This window comes from Kogia breviceps, chromosome 4 (assembly GCF_026419965.1).
Source record: "Kogia breviceps isolate mKogBre1 chromosome 4, mKogBre1 haplotype 1, whole genome shotgun sequence".
NCBI classification, from domain to species: domain Eukaryota; kingdom Metazoa; phylum Chordata; class Mammalia; order Artiodactyla; family Physeteridae; genus Kogia; species Kogia breviceps.
Window position 1 is genome coordinate 98,010,824 of NC_081313.1, and position 13,753 is coordinate 98,024,576.

At 43.7% G+C, this 13,753-nt stretch overlaps 1 protein-coding gene across 1 annotated transcript in view; it reads left to right on the forward strand.

Annotated features, from left to right (window-relative positions):
- The first annotated feature begins 234 nt into the window (after window positions 1-234).
- The window catches only part of TNFAIP8 (TNF alpha induced protein 8), a 144,983-nt gene continuing 131,464 nt past the window's right edge, over window positions 235-13,753 (forward strand). Inside the window, exon 1 of the mRNA XM_059063260.2 lies at window positions 235-409. Coding sequence (XP_058919243.1) covers window position 409 — 1 coding nt within the window. The 5' untranslated portion in view covers window positions 235-408. The remainder of the gene's footprint in view (window positions 410-13,753) is intronic.

A 13,753-nucleotide genomic window follows, 5' to 3' on the forward strand; every position in this document is an offset into this window, starting at 1 on the left:
CTCCAGGCCCAGTCTGCCCAGTTACGGCCGCTGGGGTTCTCTTCCCCTCCCCGCCCTGGCCGGCTAGATCCTCCTCTTAGCCCCGCCGCTCCTCCTCTACCTAGCTCCGCTCCTCCTCCTCCGTACGCCCCGCCCCCGACCTCCCGTCTCCTCCTCCTTGGCCGGCTCCGCCCCCAGCCTCCTAACTCCACCTTACGCCCCGCCCCCGGCTCATTAGCTCCTCCTCCTAACCCCGCCCCTCGTTTCTTTTGACTTGCCGCTGGCTCCCTTTCTCCCGCCGTCTCTGGCCCGCGCTCTGCTCGTGAGTCCGCGGGGCCCCGCGAGCGTTCAAGAGTCTAGGCAGCTCCGCGCCGTCACATCGCCCAGCTCGCCTCTTGGCGTCCAGCCGCCACCGGGCCCCCTCTTCCGAGTAAGTGCCTCCCAGGCGCGCCGGTCCCTCACACACCCTCTCAGGGCTTCCCCGGCTGCTGGGCTGTGGGCTGCTCCTGGGGGAGCGCTTTCAACTCACCGACAGTCTCTGGAGTGGGTGGGAGTGCGTGGGAACGTGTGTGTGTGTGTGTGTGTGTGTGTGTGTGTGTGTGTGTGTGCAGACGCGCACAGCTCCGAAAACTCCCCAGAGTTTTACCCAGTTCCTGCAGCGCAGAGACAACCTGAGACCTCCAGCTCGGGGCCTTTACCGATTTGGGCTGACCCCTTAACTTCCACCTCCTGCCCTGAGCCCCATCCCTATTCCTTGCTTCCTTCTGCAGACGCGGCCCCCACTACGTGTCACGCCCTCTTGGTAACAGCTCCTGCTGTCGAAAGGACTGGCCCGGTTATCAGGATGCCCCAGATTGCAGACCGAGATGCTAGCCTGAGATTGTAATCCAACCCTGCATTGTAAAATGGGCAGGGACTAGAGTTTTGCCTTGAGATCGTTCGGTGGAGACTTCCTTTGAGGAAGAAAGTTTGGGTGTGTGTTTGTGTGTATGTGTGTCCGTCCGTGTCTTTGCGCGCCCTCTTGACTCAGCCTTCAAAACCTGATGCAAGAACGCTTTATGAGCGCCCTCGGACCCAGGGCGGCTGAGAGGCACGTTCAAGACCACGCTGACCAACCGGGCTTGGGCGCCTAAAAGCTGTTTATTGATTCAGTGACACCCTATTGCTAAAGCCAACTGATAAAACACAGCCCTAGGTAGGAAGAGCAGTACCCTGAGAGAATCATGGGAGGAGGGAGACAGTAGTTGAGTGCTCAATGTTGAAACAAAAGAATCCTGGAGTTGCTTAAGACTGATAATTACATCCTTGGCATAAATTATTTTTATTGGGGGTCAATACTATCTCAATGTAGGGTGTATTTCTTCCCTAAAAAACAGATTTAATTAATAGCAGTACAGTACTTTAATCCATCAATAAAATGATTCCCTGGTTGCTGAGGTCCCATCCAATTATAATAGTCTCTGAATTCTTCTGTATCTCAGTTTATTCTTGCTATATTCTTGCTGTGAAAGTAGAGATGCCCATACAATTTCTCCACCTTCTTGATAAGAATTCATTTAGGAGATGCTGGTAGGGAAATGACCTGTTGAGTAGAAATTATTCATTGAGGCATAAGGAAAACAAAACTATGTGGTTAAAGGAAATAACCAGAACAGAGCAGGCTTTAAGTTGCCATTGTGAAAGTTAGAGCTGATATGAAAGTTGGAGCTGATAAATCACTTTAAGTGCCGCTTATCACAGCAGATATTTTTATCCTGGTTTGAATCCTGTGGTACACAAAAGTGTTTCCACAGTGTTTTAACTAAGGAAACATTATGCTTTGAAATGTAAACATATGACTCTATCTGTCTTTAAGGAAAGAAATAATTATCACACTTAATTAAACACCTGGAAACATTTATTGCCACCTTCTAATCAGATCTGTCATGGGGAGTTGTCAGCAAGTTATTGTTAATATTCTAGCTGGTAACACAATTGGCTTTTTTGTAGATTTTTGGGGCGGGGGATGCCAGTTCCCCTTCATATACATTACTTGTCTCTGCCACTTCTTGCTCAGCTTTTGAGTTTTTAACCTGTAATTTGAGTAAATAAAGTTTAGGGAAGTGGACTACCATCTACCTCCCTGTAAAATATGAATAACTTAGGTATTGAATGTTTGGTATTAAGGTCTTTGCATTAACAGATATAGGTCTTCTAAGCCATTATATCCATCTAGATTATCTGCTAATTTAAGAATCATTAATAAATTATTGAATATAAGAAAGTTCCCCCCAAATTGTAGTGATCCTGCACAGATGCTCCTTTAAATTTTTTTCTTTAAGAGAGACTTGAATCTGTAGTGCCTTTTGTTCTAATGCGTTTAAATTCAATGAGAAAAAGGGTGGCATGAGCTGGAAAATCTGCTTATCTTTGTTGCCTCTTAATTTTCTGTTTCTGACTATGTTGCTGGATATAGTCTTCATCTGTGTTGTGAGTGTTGCAGACAGGCTGTGCTGGGAGTCCAGCAGAATGGCAGAAACTGAGGGTGAGCATACACACGGCAAGTGCCAGGAACAGAGTATTTTATGAGGACTGTTCTCTGCAATTTTTTATTCTGTTGAAATTGGAGGAAAGGGTGTGTGGAGAGAAATGATTGCATTCAAACAGTACTCTTTAGGAAATGCTGTTTGAAGGAGGAGGGGATTTCTAGGTGGTTTATGACTTGGGGAACTTCAGGTAGCTGATCCTTGAAGCTGAGGCTGCCACAGTGCCGGGCACTTGCGAGACCTCATAGTTAATTGATTCAATTAATCCTTGTCTGCTTGGATCAGCCCCTTGGAATGAACACATTTCCTTCTTGGAGATTTCTTTCATCCTCAATCAGAATTGAGCTTTGCTTCCACACCATGCAGAAGAGTCCATTCTCCACCCCCTCCATTCTTGCCTGGTACAAATTAAGGGGTTGACCATGGGATGCCCTCCAGGAGGCAGGGGAGGGTGGGTGATAACAAATAAAGGCCACCTGTTTTCTCACGGAGGTAGAAGGGAGCGTTAGCTCAACCCCATTACCATGGGCACTGACTCGGGCACTGGGGACATGCACAGGGGCCAACCTGGACAAAAATGGGATAGTTTTCCTCAGTTTGGCATTCACAGAGATACTCAGCTCTGCTGCAGAGTTTAAGAGAAGGCACCAGTAGTGCCAGATAAACTTTTATCACCTCAACTGTCCTCACGCTGCCCACATCCTGCATTTAATACCAAATGCACAGAGTAAGCATTCATCAAACACCGAAAAGGAGCTTTTAACACCCCAACCTTCATGTTTCCCTGTGAGAAGCAGTTTACTTCCTGCTCCCCCATCTCTGGTTTTGATGACTTTGGCCCTGGGGTCTGAGCCAACTGCAGTTTGTAGACTTTTGTACATCAGTGGGGCTTCCCAGTAGCTAAAAACAGACAGTTCATTGAAGGTAAAAAAAAAAAAAAAAATCAGTGAACCTTGTTGCAAAATGTAAACGAGGTCAAGTAGTAACCAGTGAATGTCAGTTCGCATTCTACATTTTGGCCTTAAGAAAAGGAAGTGAGCTACAAGAAGGAGGTAGATAATTCTAGAATGTGAGAGACACCATTTGACCCATGAGTCTTAGACTACAACAGTGGCCGTTATACAAGTTTGGAGGTGCATCCCCTCTGTCCAGCTTGCAGGGGCACCATTCATTCATGCAGCAGGCATTTATTGAGCTCCTACCGTGTACGTGGCACTGTGCAACCCTTTCATGTTCACAGTGAGGCCTGGGATCCAAGAGGACCGGTGACTTGCACAAAAATGTTTGCTGGTAAGAACGAGTCCCTGAAGATAAATTGATAATGGCAAAGATGGGTTCAGAATTCTTATGAGTTTCACAATGGAAAGTAAAGGCAATTCCTTAGAACAGTAGATGAACCATTTTCAAAATATTTTTTATTTCTCAATAATAAGAAGTTGAAATAAGTGTCTTTCATCTGATGTCTGTTTCAAATCACCAGTGGTATAACTGCAATAAACCTGATTCCATAAGATTTGGTTTTCTTGGCCTTGCATGTCAAGCATGGAAGTTACCTGAGAAATTTGTTTCAAAATGTCACATGCTCCAAAATAATCAAATAACATCCACCCATCCTTTTAGGGATAGGTTGCTTTTTCTCTAGAAGCAAGTGTTTATGGTTCAGAACCAAGGTAGCAAAGATTCAGAGCCAGCTGTAAAGCTGGATGGGCGTCAGCAAGTTTGTTTTCCCAGAATTGTAGAGGTTTTTCTGGGCTCCCATGCAGCTTGTGGGATCTTAGTTCCCCAACCAGGGATGGAACCCGGGCCCTCTGCCCTGAAAGCTCAGAATCCTAACCACTGGACTGCCAGGGAATTCCCGGATTGTGCTTTTTTATATAGAACAAGAGGGGTGATTGACCAACATGATGATATTTCACTCAAGGTGATCAGGGGCTAGGCACGCAGCCACCTTCCCTACGAAAAAGGAACAAAAAATGGCTGGGAGGTCCCAGGAATGGGCCTCCCCTGGAACAACCCAAGCTGACTTATAAGCACATTGGGGTTTGTTTCTTTAATAACAGAGAATGGAATTAAGTCCAAAATTCCACTTGTTGTCATTTCCTTAAACATTGGGAATGAAGATGACTTTTAGTTTAGTCAAAAAGTGGTTGGGTCACGTGACACTGTTGGAATCAGCTGTTCATATTTCGGCCACCACTAGCTGTGTGACTTGGGATAAGCTACTTCAGCTCTCTGAGCCTATTGCTTTACCTAAAAAGTGGGGATGGTATTTCTATCATAGGATTGTTGTGTGGATTAAGGCAGGATGATCCTCTCCTGGTGTCGGATGTGCAGAAGCAAGTGGTCTACTTTGTTGGATTGGCCAAATTGCTCTCATTTCAAGATGATGGTGTTTGTACTGGGCCATAGCAGAGCAGAGAGGGAGAGTGGTGACTGTTACCACATGTGCTTTTAGCATGAACTTTCCTTTTTTTGCCTCTGGCGATGCCAGAGAAGCCCAGAGGAGGGGGTGCATGTAGCGCAATTTCAGTTATTCCCAGCTGCAGGGTCATGTGATTATATAGGGAAATCTTGCTGCTGCTGCCGCTGCTGCAGCTGCTAAAGAGAAATGAGCCAGAGCAGGGCTTCTGGGTTTTACGTGTCTGAGCAGAAGAGCCATGGCATCCAGTAACCCTCCCTATGCATGAGAGACGCTTTTAAAAGGCCCGTTACAGTTCATTTGTGAGCAGTGGGTTGGCCTTTAGCCTATGGAGGCCCTTATTTAAAACAGGTAATGGATATGAAACCAGGTTTTCCAGGCCAGACAGGAAGCTGTCTCAGCTGCCCTTGGTGATGCAAAGGGACTCGGGCTGGCGTGTCCTCAAGAGAAGTTGTGAGAGTTCCAAGGCGCAGAGGGCAGGGACGCTATCTTCAAGATTGTCCACTGGGGCAAGCTCTTCTGGGAACACAGCACTCTGCAGGGCACACTGGACACTCATGAATACTTGAAAGGAGCCAAAAAGGAAGAACCAGCCCACCTGGCCAATACCCTCCCTAAGCCTGGCTCTTATTCCTTCAAACCAAATTCATTTAGTTCAAACCTTCTCCACTCCCGGCTGTTATTTTATTTATTTCAAAAAATGAGTTCCTTATAACATGACTGTCAACCAAAGTGAGGGAGACAGAGTTTGTGGTGTGTCCTGGTGGAGTCCTCACTGTCTTCATCTTTCCCGTCTTGGCCTCTTGAGTTGTGCTTAGACTCTCACATACATGTAGATGCAACATGTTCTATGGAACATGTTGGAGTAGGGAGTTCTATGGAAATGCCACCGTCTTCTGAGAAAAACTGCAGGTACAATGTTGGCCAGAGGTTGCAAAGTTCAAAATAATCTTTGATGACTCAGACCTTTAAGAAAGAAGTTCAATACCTGATTCTACCCCTGTGTGACTGGGAAACAACTCCCTTTTTCTCCCTTTCTTCTCTCTTTAAAAAGATGAGGTAGTTTTCTGGGAAGTGGATGGTGTTTGATTCAAGACTATCACCGCCCTGGAATGGCAGAGCAGTCTAGACTTAATGATGGAATTCTTTCTGCCTTGGTGCAGAGATAGGCCTCCGGTGACTCACAGAGGGTACCTGGGAGAGGTGATGAGCTCAGCGCTCCCTCCCTGAGCATCCGGTGATGGCCTCTGTGTTGCACATACTTAGCCATTTTGCTCCTTTGCTTTTATGGCCTGGAACACCTGAAAGTTCTTGATAGAACGGCCGCTATTTTGCCAAGGAGAGAGACTCCGTATCAATAAGGAGCCTCCCGGGTCCCTGCCCTGGGTTCCTGCCCTGTGGTTTGAGAATGCAATTATCTGGGCAGCCACAGAGGTGATCTCCCAAATGAAATTTTGAACTTGTCCAACGTGCTATGTTTTAGGGCTCATCTGGGGCCATAGTTCCACCTACTGTGGCATCACCAAGGCCAGGCCAGGGAATCTGCATTTCTAACAATTCTCTCCCTGCCCCCCTATGCCCACCCCTGGTGACTGATGCACAACGAACTGAAAACCCCTAGCCTGGGAGATCAGTTGTAATGTCTCGTTCTGTAAAGATTATTCAGGCAGCAAGTATCTGTAGGTGTTTCCCCACCTTTTTTTTTTTTTTGGCAGTGGAAAAGTGCAAATCTCTTGAAAGTACAGAGTGACTTTAAAGTTTAAAGAAGATTAACATGAACGTGCACGAAATGAACACCTGTGTACCCGTCCTAGGAAATAACAAAGTGGTTTTTCAAGTAAATCCTCACTGGGTTAAAAAATGTCCAACAACAACCAGGTCAAGAACAAAAAATAACAACCAAAACCAGTAGTGGCATCCCACAGATAGATCCAGGAATTGAAAGCCACGAAGCAGAGACACCAGGGAGTCTGCTCAGTGTTCATTTGTTCACAGTCTAGATTTCGAATCACTGGCAATGCTGACCTCATCCTTTAGTGTGCTGCTGACTTGAGGACACCTCACGTCGCTTTCTCACGTCGCTTTGTAGATCACTGACATGGGATGGGCGCCCTTTTTCTAGGAGTGGCACCTGTTGGGAGGAGCTCCAGGCCCAAGACTCTTGAGTTGCCAAGTAGCCTGTTTTCCCTTCCCTGGGTCTACTCCCTGTCCTGAGGTCCTGGTACCTCCAGGAAGCTATCCTGTTGTGAGAGTGCCCCTCTCATGTTGAAATGGTGGGTGATGGGAAAATGGAGAATAAACTGCTTTCTTTGAAGCTGTCTTGCTGTAACTTCCTCCTCCTCCCCCTCCCTCTCCTCCTCCTTTCTCCTCTACTTCCTCTTCCTTCTTTTGCTTTTTTTTTTTTGCATTTTGAGTTGTGTAAGTACTTGAGACTTTCTTCTCTACTTCTGAATTCTGGTCAGTTTTCAATTTCTCATTCTAATAGGGGCCTTGAAAATTATTGAATAATAATGGTCTGCTACTGATGATACATAGTCCTAATTTTAGTAGAACCACTATTTTTTCCCTCTAGTTTTAAATATTTGACCAGGGACCCACAAGTATAAAAATGGACTGATTTGAGTCTTGCCTCAGCCTTACTCTCTAGCCAATGATCTTCCAGGTTTGCTGCTCCCGAGTCCAGCACACGAGGGGCCTTCTAGACTCACAATTTGGGCAAAGGGGCAGGTGGAGGAGGTTGGGAAGTGACTTGCAGAGACAAACCACGGGGCAGAGAATGAATCACCACAGTCTTCCTGGTGCATACCTGGTCTCTGAGTTCCCTACAAGCATGTCCACCCTAAATTTTACCGTTCAGTCAGTCTTTTTTAAGTTCTGTTTCCTTTCATGGTTGCCCTAGTATTTGTATATTCATGATAACAGATAGTATACCAGATCACTGTAACAGTTTGCTAGGGCTGCCATAACAATGTACTAGAGACTGGGTGGCTTAAACAATAGAAATTTATTTCTCACAGTTCTGGAGGCTGGAAGGCCAAGATCAAGGTGTTGACAGGTGTGGTTTGTCCTGAGGCTCCTCTCCCAGGTTTGCAGATGGTCACCTTCTCATTGTTTTCTCACATGGTCTTTTCTCTGTGTGCATGCATCTGTGGTATCTCTCTCTCTTTCTTTTTATGAGGACAGCAGTCATATTATATTAGGGGCCCACCCTTTTGACCTCATTTAACATTAATTACCTTTTAAAAGGCCTTATCTCTAGTCACACTGGGGATTAGGGCTTCAGCATAGGAATTTGAGGGGAAGGGGGCAGAATTCTATCTATAACAATCTCTTTTGTAAAGGTATTATGGGGAATTCCCTGGCAGTCCAGTAGTTAGGACTGGGCACTTTCACTGTGGTGGCCTGATTCAGGAGCTAAGATGCCAAAAGCTGAGCAGCACGGCCATAAAAAAGGGGAGGAGTATTACAAATAATACCCTCTGTGTTATTATCATATGGTTTATGTCTACATATATAATCTTCAGAAATCATGGTTATTATTTTTTACTTTAAACAATGATCTTTTGAAGAAATTAGAACATGAGAAAAAGTTTTTTATATTTATCCACTTATTTGAGGCTCTTCATTCTTTAGTGTAGATCTGTTTCCATCAGGTATTTTTTAATCCTTCAGCCTGAAGAACTGCCTTTAATATTACTTGTAGCCCAGAGCTGCTGGCAACAAATTCTCTCAGCCTCTTTTGTACATGTGCCCCTCATGTCTGTGTGTCCAAATCTCTTCTTATAAGGATACCAGTCAGATTGCATTAGGGCACACCAGAAGAACCTCACTGTAGTTGAATCACCTTTTTAAAGACCCTATCTCCAAATACAGTCCCATTTTGAGTTACTGGAGGTGAGGACTCCAACATGTGAATTCTCTTGGTGGGGGGGGGGGGGACACAATTCAGCCCATAACAGTTAGGATGCTTTAGGCTGCAGGTAAGAGAATGCCCAGCTACCAGTGGTTTGAACAGTAAAAACATTAAATTATCTTACGTGAAGGGTAGTCTGGGGTTGATCCAATCCAGAGTTGAATCAGTGCCTCAAACAGTATCATCAGGGACCAGGTTCTTTCCATCCTTCTCTTTTCCCATCCTTAATATGTTACCTTTTTTTTTTCTGCAGACTTGCCACCTCATAGACAGAAAATAGTTTCTTCTGTGGTGGGTATCACAGGCTTCTCCAAACTCATTCAAAGACAGGAGGAGCTTGTGGATGTGGGGAGAGGGGTGGGCAGAGAGGGCAGCAATAAATCTGTTCTCTTGTAATGTCCATCTCTTTTCTTTTCTTTTTTTAACATCTTTATTGGAGTATAAATGCTTTACAATGATGTGTTAGTTTTTGCTTTATAACAAAGTGAATCAGCTATACGTATACATATATCCCCATATCCCCTCCCTCTTGCATCTCCCTCCCACCCTCCCTATCTCACCCCTCTAGGTGGTCACAAAGCACCAAGCTGATCTCCCTGTGCTATGCAGCTGCTTCCCACTAGCTATCTGTTTTACATTTGGTAGTGTATATATTTCCATGCCACTCTCTCACTTTGTCCCAGCTTACCCTTCCCAATCCCTGTCCATCTCTTTTCATCAGAGGATAAATCTTTCCTGAAGCCACTTCAGGCCTCACTGACCAGAACTGAGTCACAGCTACAAGGGAAGCTGTGAAAGTAAGTAGTGGACATTAAGGGAAAACTTCTACTTTGGGAGGTTGGCTGTACCAATGGGAACAAGGGAGAGAGGCATGATTATTGGGCAGATAAATAATATCTGCACCAGCCCCAGGCTCCCATGCTCTAGAAGCTGTATAGCTGAGCCATCACTATTACTGATAATAATAATCCCAGGTTTTACTGGAATTAAAATTATCTACCCATGATGAGTAGTTGGGAGAAAAACAAAGCAAAGATGTGGAAGGTGTTAATCACATATATGAACTTAATTACTACTAGTAGTGACTTTTTAATGTTGTGGGTTTATAAAAATAGCAGTATTTACTTTGGAGACAGCATGCTGCATTGAAACCCAGAAGATGTTCATCAAATAGAGAGTTCTTTATGTTTATGGAAATGTTTACACCCCCAATAACTGTAATCATGACAAACACTTTTTGAGTACTTATGATGGGCTGGGCACTGTGCTAAATGCTTTATACACATTATTATTATTATTATTATTATTATTTTTTGCGGTACACGGGCCTTTCACTGTTGTGGCCCCTCCCGTTGTGGAGCACAGGCTCCGGACGCTCAGGCTCAGCAGCCATGGCTCACGGGCCCAGCCCCTCCGCGGCATGTGGGATCTTCCCGGACCGGGGCACGAACCCGTGTCCCCTGCATCGGCAGGCGGACTCTCAACCACTGCACCACCAGGGAAGCCCTATACACATTATTAAATTCATCTTCCTAACAGATCTGTGAGAAAGGTATTGTTGTTAATCTGCATTTGCAGATGAGGAACTGAGGCTTGGGGAGGTTAAATAACCTACCATAGATGCCTGGCTGAGCTGGGAGTCACACCCTGGCAGCTCAGCTTCATCCCATACCTGTGCTCTGAATTGCTACAGGATATTACCCCTCAACACAACTGCCCAAAATTCCCTCATTTTCTGTAAACTCTCAAAAGCTGTTATTTTTCCAGCCAGTCAGAGTGTATCTCATAGTTTGTCTCATTTTATTGTTCACATTTTAAGATTGAGATATAATTGACATTCTGGCGTTTTTAGTAGTGGAAAGAAGAACCTTGAGAGTGTGCCCAGCTGACACTCACTCACCTGGTGACCTTCAACTAGCCACCACAGTCTCCTCTGCGAGGTTCAGATTAAGACTGAGTCTGTGGGGCCACATTCAGGCACTTAGGGTCTGTTGTTCACAGAGTGTTGCCCTCTGCAGATTGTACTAAAAGTCCTATGTTTATTTCAGATGTGATTCACAAATGTATTTCAAAGTAAGATTGTGGAAGTTCAAGATCAATGGAGCTGCACTTTCCAAACTGAGAAGATAACATTTATCTCCTTTTTCATATTGGGAAGAAGTTGGACAATTTTAATAACCCAGAGGAATGTATCTTTCATTATTGGCTTGTACAGAAGAGTGCCAATCTGAGTGATGGCAAATTTGTCCTCAGGTTATAGAATCTTTGTGTGAGGCAAATTTAGTAAAAGCTGGGAAAATTTCCTGATGGTCATTGTGCAGAGACTGCACCCTGCAGAATGCTTGGGCATCTGGAAATTGGCCTTAGCAGAACCAGGGCTAGGTGTGCTTCTCATCTAGTGATTCTAATAACAGGGATGCAGTGGAGACGCTGTTCCAAAATGCAGTGCAGACATCGGGAGCCTGTGTTTCTTCTCTTAGTCCTGAATTCATGTTGCTAAAGTTGTGATAACATCTTGCGTGTGGTAGTTCCCTTAGACTTTAGGATGTTTAATGTTTGGGGAAAATTGTTTTTTCATTTGTTTTTTTTTTGTTGTTTTTTTCGTTACATGGCCCTCTCACTGTTGTGGCCTCTCCCGTTGCGGAGCACAGGCTCCGGACGCACAGGCTCAGCGGCCATAGCTCACGGGCCCAGCCCCTCCGCGGCATGTGGGATCTTCCCGGACCGGGGCACGAACCCGCTTCCCCTGCATCGGCAGGCGGACTCTCAACCACTGCACCACCAGGGAAGCCCTGTTCATTTGTTTTTTAATTGACTATTGCTAATAACTTGAGTCTGGAACTGAGTATGGGAGTAAGGGGTGTAAGTTTCTTGTCTAATTCAGGGAACTCAAAGCTACCCTAGGTTTGTATGCTGAATGCTACAACTCTGAGTCAAGTGATTAATCTTATGTCTGTGAGAAATCAACACCCAACAGCTCTTTGCAATTCCATTTAGGCATCCTAGAGGTCACTTTGAATTAAGAGCACCTTTGAGATATTTTGGAGTACATGATTTGCTATAAGCTTTAAAAAATGATTTGAAGTGTTATAAGGCAAATTTTCATTAAAACAGTATAGATGAAATCATTTACTGTCACCATGAGCAGTTCATTCAAACAGAAGTCCTTCATAAGATACTGGCTCCCAGCTGATTGGCTGCTTGGCCCCTTCCCCTCCTCTGTTGCCTTGCTGGGTTTTCCATCAGTTGGCTCTTATTGTGCTGACTTGCATAGATTCTTTTTTTTTTTTTTTTAACTTAGTGACATTTTTTAAATTTAATAATTGAAAATCCATTCAATGTTTCTGGTCAGAAAAGTCCACATTGTAAAGACTGCAATTAAAATTGTGGTTCCATGCAATTCAGATGAAGACTCCAATTGGATTTTTAATTTGAAAACTAGCAGATACTATTTTAAAGCACATCTGGAAACACATATTCTTTTTTTTTTAACATCTTTATTGGAGTATAATTGCTTTACAATGGTGTGTTAGTTTCTGCTTTATAACAAAGTGAATCAGGTATACATACACATATGTTCCCATATCTCTTCCCTCATGCATCTCCCTCCCTCCCACCCCTCTATGTGGTCACAAAGCACCAATCTGATCTCCCTGTGCTATGCGGCTGCTTCCCACTAGCTATCTATTTTTCGTTTGGTAGTGTATATATGTCCATGCCACTCTCTCACTTTGTCACAGCTTATCCTTCCCCCTCCCCATATCCTCAAGTCCATTCTCTAGTAGGTCTGTGTCTTTATTCCCAATTCTTTTTTTCATAACTTAAAAAAAAAAAGAAAAGAAAATGTTACTTTATTGCTTTTTCTTAATTGAAGTATAGTTGATTTATAATATTATATTAGTTTCAGACGTACAACATAGTGATTCAATATTTTTATAGATTATAGTTCATTTAAAGTTATTATAAAATATTAGCTATATTCCCTGTGCTGTATGATATATCCTTGTAGTTTATTTATTTTGTACATAGTAGTTTGTACCTCTTAACTCCCTTCGTCTTGCTCCTTCCCCCTTCCCTCTCCCCAGTGGTAACCAATAGTTTGTTCTCTATATCTGTGAGTCTGTTTATGTTTTGTTATATTCATTTGTGTTATTAGATTCCACATGTAAGTGCTAACATATGATATTTGTCTTTCTCTGTCTGACTTATTTCACTAAGCATAATACCCTCCAGTTCATCCATGTTGTTGCAAATGGTAAAATTTCTTTTTTCATGGCTAATATACCACTTCTTTATCAATTGGTCTGTCGATGAGCACTTAAGTTGCTTCCATGTCTTGGCTACTGTAAATGATGCTGCTATTAACATTGGGGTGCTTGTATCTTTTCGAATTAATGTTTTCAATTTCTTTGGATATATACCCAGGAGTAGAATTGCTGCATCATATGGTAGTTCTATTTTTAGTTTTTTGGGGAACCTCCATAACTGTTTTCCATAGTGGCTGAACCAACTTACATTCCCATAACAGTGCACGAGGGTTTCCTTTTTGCTACATTCTTGCCAGCATTTGGTATTTGTGGTCTCTTTGATGATGACCATTCTGAAAGGTGAGAGGTGATATCTCATTGTGGTTTTGATTTGCATTTCTCTGATGATTAGTGATATCGAGCATCTTTTCATGTGCCTATTGGCCATCCGTATGTCTCCTTTGGAGAAATGTCTATTCAGGTCTTCTGCCCATTTTTTTATTGGATTATTTGGTTTTTTGATATTGAGTTATATGAACAGTTTGCATATTTGGATATTAACCCTTTATAGGTCACATCATTTGCAAATATTTTCTCCCATTCAGTAGGTTGTCTTTTCGTTTTGCAGATGGTTTCCTTTGCTGTGTAAAAGCTTTTAAGTTTAATTAGA